Genomic DNA, 13,314 nt, shown 5'->3' on the forward strand with positions numbered 1-13,314 from the left:
AAGGGAGAATCATTTATCTTAACCTAAAGGCCTTGACGAGTCACACCTCCTGAGAAGGTCAGACTGCCCGTTGTGAAAGGCTGAACAGGGAAGAGACAGACCCAGGGACACCCTAGGAGGCTCCTGCCTTGGAGGGGTTCCCAGAGGCTGCAGACTCTGCACCCACCTCGGGACGAGGGGGTGACAGCAAGTCACCTGATGGCCCATGGGCTGAAATCCTCACTACCTCACCTGGGGACCCCGACACAAGTGCAATGCCTACGGGCCAAGGGCTCTCCCTGGCAGGCTGCTTCCCTGCGCTGGGTCCCCCAAACCCTGACGCCCCTTCTCTGTCTTCTGTTACTCCTGTTCACACACTCCTATTAGTTAAGCTGGCTGGGGAGCGGCCCCCCTTGTGTGCCGCTTCCTTGCCCAGATGGCCCAGAATGCATTCTCACACGGCCCCTTCCATTGGGTTCCCAGCTCAGGAGCCCAGTTCTGCCAGAACCTCTGACTTCCTCCCCTTCCGGGAGCGTACCTGTGCTGCCCTTGCAGTGGGACCCCAGCTCCCTGAGGGCAGGGGGATGCTGGGCCCAGGAGGAATCACTGTGGAACTGATTGAAATTCATGAGTCATGGGCCGGGCTCTCCTGCCGGGCGGGCAGGCTTTGGCAACAGAATTTGAAGTCCCCTTGGGGCTACCCGGCCTGGGCTTCCACTGTGGCCATGGCCTCGCCCCGCCTGCCCTGCTTCCCATTCAGTGCCTCCGCCGTGCTGGGCACTGGACAGCTTGTTCCGGGCTTTGGGCCTGGCCGAACAAAAGGGGCCTCTTTCTCTTTCGCCCACCCCTCCCGGGATGAGGTTTGGGGGTGGGGGGCAGGGAGGCCCCCGTCTGGTGCGTTGTGGAAAGGGGGAAGGGCAGACGCGCCAAGGGAATAGGGCGGCCGATGGTACCCAGGGGCACCTAGGCAGAAACGAGCTGGCGGCTCCCGCCCTCCCGGAGGGGGAGGTGGGGGGAGCAGGTTCAGTTTTGGCCCCCGCCCCAGCTGATCCGAACCGGAGGCGGCCGAGGGGCGGAGCTGGCTCCTCCCCCCTCGAAGTCACGTAGCTCTGCGGCAGCCGCAGCCTCTTTTACCCGGAGCCCCTGCCCAGTCCGCCCCAGACGCCCGGACCCCGCGCAGGACGCACTAGGCTCCGGTAAGGTTCGCGCCGGGCGCCGCGCTGCCCACTGCCCCGAGGCTGGCCCGGCCCGGCTTCCCCGGGCACGCGGCTTCTGCCCGCTCCCTCTCTCCGCCCGTCCCTCCCAGCCCCTCACTGGCCGGGCTCTCTCCTCCCTCCCTGGCCGGGCTCTCTCCTCTCACTGGCCGGGCTCTCTCCTCCCCTGCGCAGCCTTCCTTTTTAGGTTTCCCACCTGCAGCCCGCCGCGCCTCCTAGCCGGCCGCCTCCTGCTTCCCTGCCCCTTCCCTCCGCTTCGGGCTCCGCTGTTGACCTTTCCTCCTGTTCCTGAGCCAGCCTCCACTCCCTCCCGTTGGGTTTTTCCTTTTTTCCTGCGTCTTTCTCTGGTCTCTGCCCCTTCATCTTCTCCTGAGCGCTGTCCACCGCCTCCCCCTTCAGCCCCTTTCCTCCCTTCGCCCGCACCTTCCATCTCCTCTCCCGTTAATGGCTGACATCTCTTAGCCGCTCTCTACATCCTTAGCTTTCTCCCGACCCCTCCCTGTGACTTGAGCCTTTAGGGGATTCCTCTTCCCTTCTCCTTCCCTGTCCCCACCACACATCTTCTTGTGACTCTTCACCTTCCAACCTCCTCCCTCGTCTTGGTCTGGGTCTGTTTATTTGCTCCCGATCCCCCCCTGAGAAGAGGAAGACGACGGGGAGGGAAGGGAAGGGATACCTAAGAACGCCACACTCCTAATCTCTTAATCCTCCTTGAATCTTCTTCAAGCCCCTCCAGATCCAAGCCTGGGTGCTTCTAGCAGATTCTCACTGCCTCGTCCCCAGAGTAAATAGGAATCCCAGGATCTCTCTCCCTCCCCCTCCCATCCTCCCTCTGTTTCCGTCTGTCTCTCCCTCTGTCTCGTCTCTTTCTCTCTCCCTCTTTCTCTCTCCCTCTTTTGTCTCTCTTTCTCCCTATCTCTCTCGCTGAGATTCTGAGAAATGAATGAAATGAAAATGTGGAAGAACAAAACCGTCTGGTTCTTGAATTAATTTATCCGTCATGGACAAACATTGATTAGGCTCTAGTGTGGCGTGGGCACCTTTTTGGTGTTGTCATGCAGTCGTGTCTGGCTCTCCGTGACCACTTTGGGGTCTTTCTATCGCTATCTCTTTCTCACCCCCCCTTTTTTTTTTTAAACCAGGAAATCTCTTCTATTTGGTACAGCAAATCTCAAGGGAGGCAGAAGCTACTGCCCTGTTTATGCCAAACTCAAAGGTGCCACTGGTAGCTCTATTAGTCCCTTTTCCTTCAAGGAAAAAGAGAGCTGAGGACATTGGAATTTTCCTGATTTATCCCTTTTTGACAGCCTGAGATGGGACATCTTATAATATCATAGATAATAGAGACCGAAGGGATCTTGAGGGTCATTAAGAAACTAAGGTCCAAAGAATTGTTCTAGTTGGAATACTTTTCTCCTTAAAGAGTCCAGGGGCTTATCTCCCTCCCCCCCGAAGCCCTGAGATACCCAGAGAGCAGTTTTGCAAGATGGTGTGCTTTCCCACGGTTTCCCATCCCCCTCCCTTTAGGGCCAGCCAGAGCGCTGGGAAGGGTGCCCACTGGGGACAGAGGGAGATGAATGTGGGATGGGGCCCCCTAGGCTGTGTACTGCCAAAGTACGAAACACTGCTGTGCCACCTAGGACCCAGGCCAAGGAGGGCCACTGACTCCTTTGATTTTGCCAATCCCTCTAGTGAGAAGCCATTTGATTTTCATCTAGCCAAGAGGAGAGAAGCCCACCACCATGCCCCAGTTATACCCTGCCCTGTCGCCCGAGCAAAAGAAGGAACTGTCAGACATTGCCCATCGGATCGTTGCTCCGGGCAAGGGCATCTTGGCAGCTGATGAGTCAGTAGGTAAGTGGCAGAGGAAGGGCAGAGTGAGAGTGCAGGGACCCCCAATCCTAGGGACAGGAGGGTCAGGGGTTGCTGTCTCCTTGTTCACCTGTAGGCAGTATGGCCAAGCGGCTGAGCCAGATTGGGGTGGAGAACACGGAGGAGAACCGCAGGCAGTATCGCCAAGTCCTGTTCAGCGCCGATGGAAGGATCAAGAAATGCATCGGGGGCGTCATCTTCTTCCATGAGACCCTCTACCAGAAGGGGGATGATGGCGTGCCCTTCATCCGCACCATCCAGGACAAGGGCATTGTTGTGGGCATTAAGGTACGAGGCAGGAGACTGCATGGGGAACAGTGGGGAGACGGCTGGACCCTCTGCCCGTCTGGGCTCCCCTTCATGTTTTCTACTCTACAACCTACAGGTTGACAAAGGTGTGGTGGCTTTGGCCGGAACCGATGGAGAAACCACCACACAAGGTAGGGGCACCTGGGCGGTGGGAGGGAGGGCTGGGTGGCAGGTGGGAAGGGGAGCAGACGTGGAGCCACGGAAGAGGGTCGGTGTGGGTGGGCAAGGGCGCTGGGTGCGAACTAACGCTGTGGCCCCAGGGCTGGACGGGCTCTCTGAACGCTGTGCTCAGTACAAGAAGGATGGGGCCGACTTTGCCAAATGGCGCTGTGTGCTGAAGATCAGTGATCATACGCCCTCTCCCCTGGCAATCCTGGAGAACGCCAATGTGCTTGCCCGCTATGCCAGCATCTGCCAGCAGGTTGTGTGGGGGAACAGACAGAGGGACTCTGATCGTGGATGGGTTGGGGATGTGGGGGGCTCTTTTGGAGACTACTTGCCCTAACCTGAGCTGTTCTCCTGACCTTCAGAATGGCATCGTACCTATCGTGGAGCCCGAGATCTTGCCGGATGGAGACCATGATCTCAAACGTTGCCAGTACGTCACTGAGAAGGTAAGCCCGCTGCGGATGCTGACGTCCCTCGGGCACTGGGGGACCTGGGTGAGCGCTCCATCTGTGCCCCCCTGAGCTGCAGGCAGGCTGTGTCTGTCTCCACAAGTGGGCCAGGGTCATACTACCCAAGGTCAAACATGAGCAAGTAGAGAGTAGACCACAACAAACCTACTGTGTGAGTACCTACTGTGTGAAGACCACTGTTACAAAACAGATTCCCCTCAGAGTCTTTCTGCTTTTTGATTTTTTTTTTTTTAGCAAGACAGTCCATGTTAAATGACTCGGGTCATACATTTACATACTCTCCAGTAGTTCTGTTTCTGTGTCACAAAGAGATAAAGGAAAAAAGGACCTACATGTACAAAACTATTTGTAGCAGCTCTTTGTGTGGTGGCTAAGAGCTGGGAGCGGAGGGGATGCCATCACTGGGGGACTTGAGTGGCTGAACAAGCGATAGGGAATGTGGCAGAATGATTGTGCTACAAGAAGTGATGAGCAGGGCGCTCTCAGAAAAATCTGGGAAATCGCAGAAAGGATTATGGGAGGGCTCAGAGGGAAGTCATCACCTCGAAGAAGGATCAGGCTTCCTCATGGAGGAGAGTATTTTGGTTGAATTTTAAAGAATAAGTCATAAGGAATATCATGAACTAGGGTCTAGAGACATAAGGAGTATAACATGCTTAGGAGATTCCTGAAACTTGGGACTTATTGATTCCATTTCTTCCCCCTGGAAGAAGGATAATCCCCCTGGACAGGAGTCAGGGGTCTGGAGGGATAGGAACTGTGGGACCACCAATCTCTGCTGTCTTTCCCAGGTCCTGGCTGCTGTCTACAAGGCCCTGAATGACCACCACGTGTACCTCGAAGGGACTCTGCTCAAGCCCAACATGGTGACCCCTGGTCATTCCTGCCCCTTCAAGTACACCCCGGAGGAGATTGCCATGGCAACTGTCTCTGCCCTGCGTCGCACTGTGCCTCCTGCCGTACCAGGTATCCCCAGGCCTAACCCTCCAGCCCAGCCCAGGATCCATGAGGCAGAATCCTTGTGGGGCAGGTTATCCTTGGGCCCCATCCCCCATTGCCCGCTGAAGGAGTCTCTGATTTGGGGGGATGGGAAGTAATTGTGGCCCAGTTAACAATGGAGAACCAGCCTGGAGCCCAGTCTTCCCTCTGAGTCACACTGACTTTGTGGCCCTGGTTTGGGGGAGCTTTGGGCAGGGCATCTAGCTCTCTTCCTTAGAGGGGATTTACTGGCCTGAACCCATAGAGGAAGAAGCTTTTTACACAAATAAGAGAGAAAAGAGGGACTGTCCAGTAGCTTGTCCCTCCTTCCCTTTTCAGGTGTGACTTTCCTGTCTGGAGGTCAGAGTGAGGAGGAGGCCTCCATCAACCTCAACGCCATTAACCGCTGCCCGCTCCCCCGGCCTTGGGCGTTGACCTTCTCCTATGGCCGCGCCCTGCAGGCCTCTGCCCTCAGCGCCTGGCGCGGGCAGAGGGACAACGCGAGTGCCGCCACTGAGGAATTCATCAAGCGGGCAGAGGTGAGGCTGTAGAAGGGCATCGGGGGGCGATTCCCCACTTGGGTGGCGGGGCTGTGCTGACCTCCCTTTCCCTCTCCGCTCCTGCAGGTGAACGGTCTGGCTGCCCAGGGCAAGTATGAAGGCGGTGGAGAAGATGCAGGTGCAGCTGGGCAGTCGCTCTACATTGCTAATCACGCCTACTGAGGCTGTGGGCCCTGGTCCCTCCTGTCCCCCAGCCCAGGCCCCCCCCCACTAAGCTTGACCCGTAGCCAATGCCGTGAACCAAATAGCTTTGCAGAGCAGGGGGATAACGCCTCCGCCCTCTGCTCTAGCACCCCAGCATCACACCCCCCCCCGTTACCCCTGGGGGCGGGAGGAAGCAAAGAGCCCCTGGGGGCTGAGCCTGCAGGATTTGGGTGAGGGGCTGCGAGGTCCAAATGGGATATCTGGGTTCCCGCTCCCCCACGCTGTCTTTGTGTGATATCCCCCTACTTGCAACACCCGTGATTCTCGAGCTTCTTCCTGGATTCTCATTCCCTCCCAGGGTTAGGGGGTTGGGCCCCAGTTCATGCTACATCTTCATGTGGCCTGTTGTGTAGTGCCTCGAATAAATGTTAGTGAAGTCTCTGGTCTGTCGCCTCTGTGCCACCTTCCCCTACCCTCTCCCCTGCGATACCAGCATGGGCTAGTGCGCAAAGTCACAGATCCACCTGATGCCTGTTGGTTCTTGGGAAAATCAGCCATAATTTGGGCTCACTTCCCATGGGATCCTCCTTTACCATTTCCCTGAATCCTTTGAAATTTGTTCTTCAAACATGCAGGGTGGATATTCGAGTTAAGCAACATCAACTCTTCAGGGGAGGCTAGTTTTCCCCTGAAAAAAACAATAAAGCTGTCAGTACTTGAATTGGTCTGTGGCATTAATTGAGCATTGATCAATCGTTTGACCAATTAATTGAGCATCAATGCTGTAGCTTCGGATTGGATTGCTACCATTACAAATGAAGTGAGGACTTGGGTGGCCATCTGGAAGCTCTGTCCTTGCTGACTTCTTTCCCATGTTCTCGCTGAGTTGGAACTTCTGCACTTCTCATTCAGCACAGTCGATTTGGAGTCCGAGTCCAAGGTTTGGGTCCAAAAGATAAACTCAAATCCTCTCTCATACTTATTAGCTGTAGTATTTTTTTTTAATAACTTTGACAGAACCCGTGCCAGTGTAATTTTTTACAACATTATCCCTTGCACTCACTTCTGTTCTGATATTTCCCCTCTCTCCCTCCACCCTCTCCATCAGGTGGCAAGTAGTCCTATACATGTTAAATATGGCACAGTATATCCTAGATACAATATATGTTTGCAGAACAGAACAGTTCTCTTGTTGCACAGGGAGAATTGGATTCAGAAGGTATAAGTAACCCGGGAAGAAAAACAAAAATGCAAATAGTTCACATTCGTTTCCCAGCGTTCGTTCTTTGGGTGTAGCTGCTTCTGTCCATCAATTGAAACGGAGTTAGGTCTCTTTGTCAAAGAAATCCACTTTCATCAGAATACATCCTCATACAGTATCACTGTTGAAGTATATAATGATCTCCTGGTTCTGCTTATTTCACTCAGCATCAGTCCATGTAGGTCTCTCCAAGCCTCTCTGTATTCATCCTGCTGGTCATTCCTTACAGAACAATAATATTCCATAACATTCATATACCACAATTTACCCAACCATTCTCCAATTGATGGGCGTCCATTCAGTTTCCAGTTTCTAGCCACTACAAACAGGGCTGCCACAAACATTTTGGCACATACAGGTCTCTTTCCCTTCTTTAGTATCTCTTTGGGGTATAAGCTGTAGTATTTTTTACCTGTCTGCCTCAGTTTCCTCACTATAAAATGGGGATCCCTCTCAAGGTGAGGTACATGATCTTTACCAAGTGCTTAGCACAGTGCCTGGCACACAGTAACTGGCCCTTCTGGGATTAGTTCCTTCATGCATAAAACAGTTGGATTGAACTAGATGACATTTAAGGTCCCTTCCAATTCTAAGTCTAAAACTTAAAATGAACTAGGACCAATAGTATTTTATTTTTTCAAATACATGTAAAGACAGTTTTCAACATAACTCTTGATTTTTCTCTCCCTTACCCTTCCCAAGGAAGTTTGATATAAGTAATTCTTTTAAACATTTCCATATTTGTCATGTGCAAGAAAAATTAGATCAAAAGCGGGGAAAATAACAGAAGAAAAACAAAAACATGAAAATGAAATTCTTTTTAAAAGATGAAAATACTATCAATCCCCATTCGGTCTCCATAATTCTCTGGATGTGATTGGCATTTTCCAAATCAATTTTATTTGAATTGTCTTGGATCACCTCATTGTTGAAAAGAGCCAGTTCCATCAGTTGATCATCACATAGTCTTGTTACTGTGTACAATATCCTGGTTCTGCTCACTTCAGTCAGCATCAGTTCATGTAGGACTTTCCAGGCCTGAGAAAAGCTCTTAAAAAGCTATTTGGATTTGGTTTTATTTTCTGTCTGCTTTTTGGTTCGACTGGGGAAAATTTGAGGATCAAAACAAGAGAACTAACTCTGGGGTAGGTGGAAAAATACTGAGTGAACTGTCTTTATTTTACTTCTGTTTCTCTGCCAAGTGAAATAATCTTTGTATTGGAAAAGAAAAATAGGACTGAAAATAAGACAGGAAAGTACCTAGCTGCCTTGCTGAGTTCAATACTAGCCCAGATGTGCTAAAAAAAATATGGCTGATAGGATTGTTGGGTGTCGTGGTCAGTGCTTTGAAATGTTGTAAGAAATAGGGAAGATGCCATAAGACTAAAGGACAAATGTCCTGATTTTTCAGAATGGAAGATAGAATCTGTCAATCAGTGAGCTTGATTTTAATTTCTGACAATTTCTGGAGCGCATTTTGAATTTCACTATTTTCATTGATAGCTTTTTCGTTTGACGTCATTAATTTCTCTTCCCTTCTCTGAACCATTCTTTGCAACAAAGATTTTTAAAAACAGAAAAACTAAAAAAGAGAAGGGAGTGAGGTAGCACACTAGAAAAAGGGGCTGGGTCTGGTGTGAATGTCAGATGGGATCACTGAAAAGAGCTTGGTGAGATACCTATATTAATGGTAGCTGTTATTATCAGGGTGGGAAAAGCAAGTCAGCAAATCTAACCAATACATTGACCATGTCTTACATTATATATGATTCTCTGCATCTTTCTCTTTCCACCTAACTTTTCTGATGCTAAGCTTGCTCATTATAATTCAGTTTGTTTTTTTCTTCTCATTTAAACTGTTGTCTTTGTGTGATTTGTTTTCTTGGTCCTGAAGACCTGAAAATGAGTATTTTCACATGCCTCTTAAAATTCTTCTTTATTCATCTTATAATCCATTATTTTATTTCATTATATTTACAACTAGAGTGTATTTAATCATTCCCCAATTAGTGGCCATCTTTGTTTCCTATTTTTTGCTATGCTATGATAAAATAATTAGATAAATACTTTGGTTCATTGAGACCTTTTGCTCCTTGAGGTCCGGTTCTCTGGGTCAAAAGGTATTCAAGTAACAGTCACTTTTTAAGCATTATTCCCTTCTTTTTTTTTAATTGTAGTAAGTTTATTTGTTTTTAATACACATTATGAATCATGTTGGAAGTGAAAAATCAGAGCAAAAGGGAAAAATATGTGAGAGATAAAAAAAAACAAAAAAGAAGTGAACATAGCATGTGCTGATTTACATTCCCATTCAGTCTTAGTTCTTTTTTTTGGATGCAGATGGCATTTCCTGCCCAGAGTTTTAAGCATTATTCTAAATTGTTTCTCAGAAAGGCTAAAACAATTCCAGAAGGTAATTTAGTGGTACAGTGGATAGAGCCCTGGGCTTCCAATCCCTAAGACTCATCTTCATGAGTTCAAATGTGACCTTAGGCATTTACTAAATGTGTGACTCTGGCCAAGTCACTTAATCCTGTTTGCCTTAGTTTCCTCATCTGTAAAATGAGTTTGAGAACAAAAATGGCAAACTACTCCAGCAATCTTTGTCAAGAAAGTTCCAAATGGGGTCAGAATCTGTCACCATTGAAACTACTGACCATCAATGAAACAATTCACAGCCCTACCAACAATTTATTAGTGTTCTTGTTTTCCTGTGGCCTCAATAGTGACTATTTCTATCTTTGCTTATTTTTTTTTTCATTAATTTTTAGGGTTTAAGGGAAAACCTAAGAACCCTTTCAATTTGCCTTTCTCTTATTATTAGTTACCTGGAGCATTATTCTTTAAATAATTGTAATCCTTTTTTAAAAATTTAAACATTTTAAAATAATCATTATCCTTTGTTAGTAGAAATATTTAGGGCAAAGATCCCCTCTCCCCTCCACTGAGTTTTCCTTTTTATCCTAACTCAATTGGTTTTGTTGTGCCAAGTGTTTAAAATTCAGGTCTATTTTACAAACGTCTCTATCCCTTGTTGGATTAAATATTTTTGTGCTAGAAAGAGTTCTGAAAGGTCTCATTCATTATTGTGTATATATATATTCATATGCATAAATATGTGTGTATGTGTATATATTACAATTTGTCTTTTCACTGGCTATCCCTTATACTGACCTGTTCTCCCTCTTCTCCTCAGCTTCCTACATTCATTTGGTATTCTGGTCAAATCCCACCTTAGGCTAGAAACCTTTCTTGGTCCCTCTCCAATGCTGGTTCCTTCCCTCCTGTATTAATTTCCCTTTTTTGTGTGTGTATAGTTGTTTACATGTTGCCTCCATCTTTTGAAATTGAGTTCCTTAGGATGCCTTTCTTTGCATCCCCTCTATCTAATATGAGGTCTGGCACATAATAAAAGCTTAACAAATGTTTGTTAACTGGGTTCTGATCACACATGCACTCATGGTGTTATGTGGTATAAAATGTTGACCTAAACCCATTTCCCCCAAACTTTTCCAAATAATTTGTGTTCTAAGAATTACTAAGCACTGTGTTATTGTTTTATATGTTTCTGATTCTTATTCTTCTCCTGATTTGCATTTCTTTTTTAATCAGTATCGAATGGTTTGTGTGTGAACATGTAAATAGTATTTTATTTTTTCCAATGACATGTAAAGATAGTTTTCAACATTCATTTCTTATAAGATTTTGAGTTCCAAATTTTTCACCCTGTTCCCTCTCTAAGCAATTTTGATAAGGTCTAGATTTAGGGAACCCAAATGGGATTAGGGTTCTTGGTGGTCAGCGAGTTAAATGATAAGGTCTAGTGATAGATTTGGGGTTCAGGGAACCAAATGGCGAGGTTTGGCTCCCCTGCAACCCCTTGGGATTTGGTGCAAGGGTAGGGAGTTTTGGGGACTCCCTTCTGGCGGCACAGAGTTTCTGTAAAGGAATTTACAGACCTGAAAACCTAGATTTCTAAAAGAGGTTTATTATAAGGAAGGTTAGAAATCCTGTCAGAGAGGCATGAAGTCTGGTTAGGGAAATAGGTGAGGGTAAAGAGAGGATGACACTGGAAAAGAATATTCCAGTGGACAGAGGCTCTTGGCATAGCAAACATGGCATAGCTGGCATGTTTGGAACCTCTACAAAAAGAGGATTTTGGAGTGGCTCTTTTATAATAGAGGTGTTTTAGGAGGAGTTTTAAGAGGAGTTTCAAGAGGAGTTTCAGCTTGTAAGCTGAAGGGAACTCCTGAGTGAAGTTCTACAATCTGGGATTCAGCTTGAGCTGAATTTGAATAGAATTCAATGAGTTTTAAGACTGAACAGACCCACCTAAATAACAAGAATGAAACTGTTTGTCCCTCAAACAAAAGTGAGGGGTCCCTCACTGAGGGAGAGTTGAAGCAGATTTTCTCCTTTTCTCCTTCAAGGATTTGTAGAGTTTCGGGGTTCCCTCTTCAATTTGATATAGAATACCAAATAGTTTTGAGGATTATTGCTTTATAATAGAATTTGATACCAGGAAATCACTATTCTTCCTTCATTCCTTCTCTTCCCTCCCCTCCTCCCCAATTTTCCTTGAGAATTTTAAGAAGATAGGCACATTGGTCCAAATAGCCTGCCTTTACCCACAGATGCTCTTAAAAGCACTTTCCCTCTCTCTTTTGCAACTCTGAACCCTCCCAAGGTATGTTGGGGTTTACTAGCTAGATTTCTTTCTTAAGCACCAGGCCTCACATCAAAACCAATCTGATTCTAATTGGCTGCCAATAGCTCCTAGAGCAAGCTCCATTTGATCATTATTTGAGTCCTGATTTATTCATTTTGAATGTAAATAACAATCATTTCTGCTTTAGCCAGAAACCTGAAGAGTCTTCCCCTCTCAGAATCATTCCATTCATTAATTTATTTATTTTGGGTTTTTTTGGACTAGGTGAAAAAGATCCTTTGCCTCAATTGCTACTTCGCCTTAATCAGTGAATAGGTCCAGCCTCAGTTAAACAAATGTTAACTTAAAGAAGGCCTTATTTTTAAAAGACCAGAATCTCACATTTCATCCAGGTTTATCTCCAATCATTTTGATCTATATCTGGCTACTGGATCCAGAAGGCTCTGGAAGGGAAAGTGAGTCAAGTGTGTGGGACAGTATCATTCACAAAAACAGACTCTTAGAGTAAGAAAAAGCAAAAAGGGGTTTATTACCATTTCATGAGAAAGGGTATCTTTCATCTGGCAAGGTGTTTGTCAGCAAAAAAGTACAAAGCATAAACTGCAAAACACAAGATTAAATAGGTCCCTGAACACAGAACCCCCTGAAGTCCCCATATCCCCACGCTGGCCTTTTCTCCCATTGTTTGGGGGAGTCCAGGCTTATAGTCTAATGGCAGAAAACTAATTCAAAGAATACAAGTCAATAATAATAAACTTAATTTAAGTTTCCTAGAGAACTGCTCTACAATTCTTCAGGGGTCCTCAAACTACGGCCCGCAGGCCAGATGCAGCAGCTGAGGACGTTTATCCCCCTCACTCAGGGCTATGAAGTTTCTTTATTTAAAGGCCCACAAAACAAAGTTTTTGTTTTTACTATAGTCCGGCCCTCCAACAGTCTGAGGGACAGTGAACTGGTCCCCTATTTAAAAAGTTTGAGGACCTCTGATACCAGCAGATATCATTCAAAGCCATCATAACCTTTAAAAGAAGTACTTAAATGCTAATTAAGAGGTGATAGGAACATGGGAGGGGAATCACACTTGCAACTTTTAGCTATAGTTCTATTTTTTCTTTCAGACTATCTTTCCCTGAGAGTGTCTTCAGTTAATTCCTCACACAGGTGACCTTGCCCAGCCCTCTGTCACTTCAATCCAATTCACTTGCATGTCATGATATCACCTCCCTTCAGTCACAGTCCTCTTGAAGAACAAAGGACTAACTGCAATCTCTTTTAATAAATCAGTGTACCTTCTGGCAGAGAGAAAGCCATTGTGAATTGATCACATGAATGAACCCCAACATTCAATGTACCTACACCAATCTCAACTTTTGCCCCAGTTACTTTCTTCAATCTCATCCTTTGCTGTCCAAATCTCATCATGGAAAGTAATTTGGAAGGATATCTCAAAAGTCACTCTGAAAATTGATATATCCTTTGACCCCAGTGACATTTGACCTTTTGTTGGGATTCAAAGAGACCCCCAAAAGTTGAGGGTTTAGATTGGTATCTCAAAAGACCCAAGTCAAGAGGCAAAGTTTATTATAATTGTAATGCCAATTGAAGTGGATTAAGTTCCAAAAGAATTTAGTAAAGAACCAGAACAAGAAGATAAATTTATAGGAAAAAAAAAGACCAGATGCTTCATGTT

The 13,314-nt window shown here is 46.7% G+C and overlaps 1 protein-coding gene across 1 annotated transcript; it reads left to right on the plus strand.

Annotated features, from left to right (window-relative positions):
- The first annotated feature begins 1,007 nt into the window (after positions 1-1,007).
- Positions 1,008-6,135, plus strand: ALDOC (aldolase, fructose-bisphosphate C). Its single transcript, XM_051992326.1, has 9 exons — positions 1,008-1,175; positions 2,886-3,047; positions 3,142-3,353; positions 3,451-3,505; positions 3,635-3,795; positions 3,905-3,988; positions 4,804-4,978; positions 5,330-5,529; positions 5,617-6,135. Exons 2-9 carry the CDS (start codon positions 2,936-2,938, stop codon positions 5,710-5,712), a joined length of 1,095 nt encoding a protein of 364 aa, XP_051848286.1. The 5' UTR covers positions 1,008-1,175; positions 2,886-2,935; the 3' UTR covers positions 5,713-6,135.
- Positions 6,136-13,314: the final 7,179 nt, after the last annotated feature.

Source organism: Antechinus flavipes, chromosome 4 (genome assembly GCF_016432865.1).
Source record: "Antechinus flavipes isolate AdamAnt ecotype Samford, QLD, Australia chromosome 4, AdamAnt_v2, whole genome shotgun sequence".
In the NCBI taxonomy this organism is placed as follows: Eukaryota; Metazoa; Chordata; class Mammalia; order Dasyuromorphia; family Dasyuridae; genus Antechinus; species Antechinus flavipes.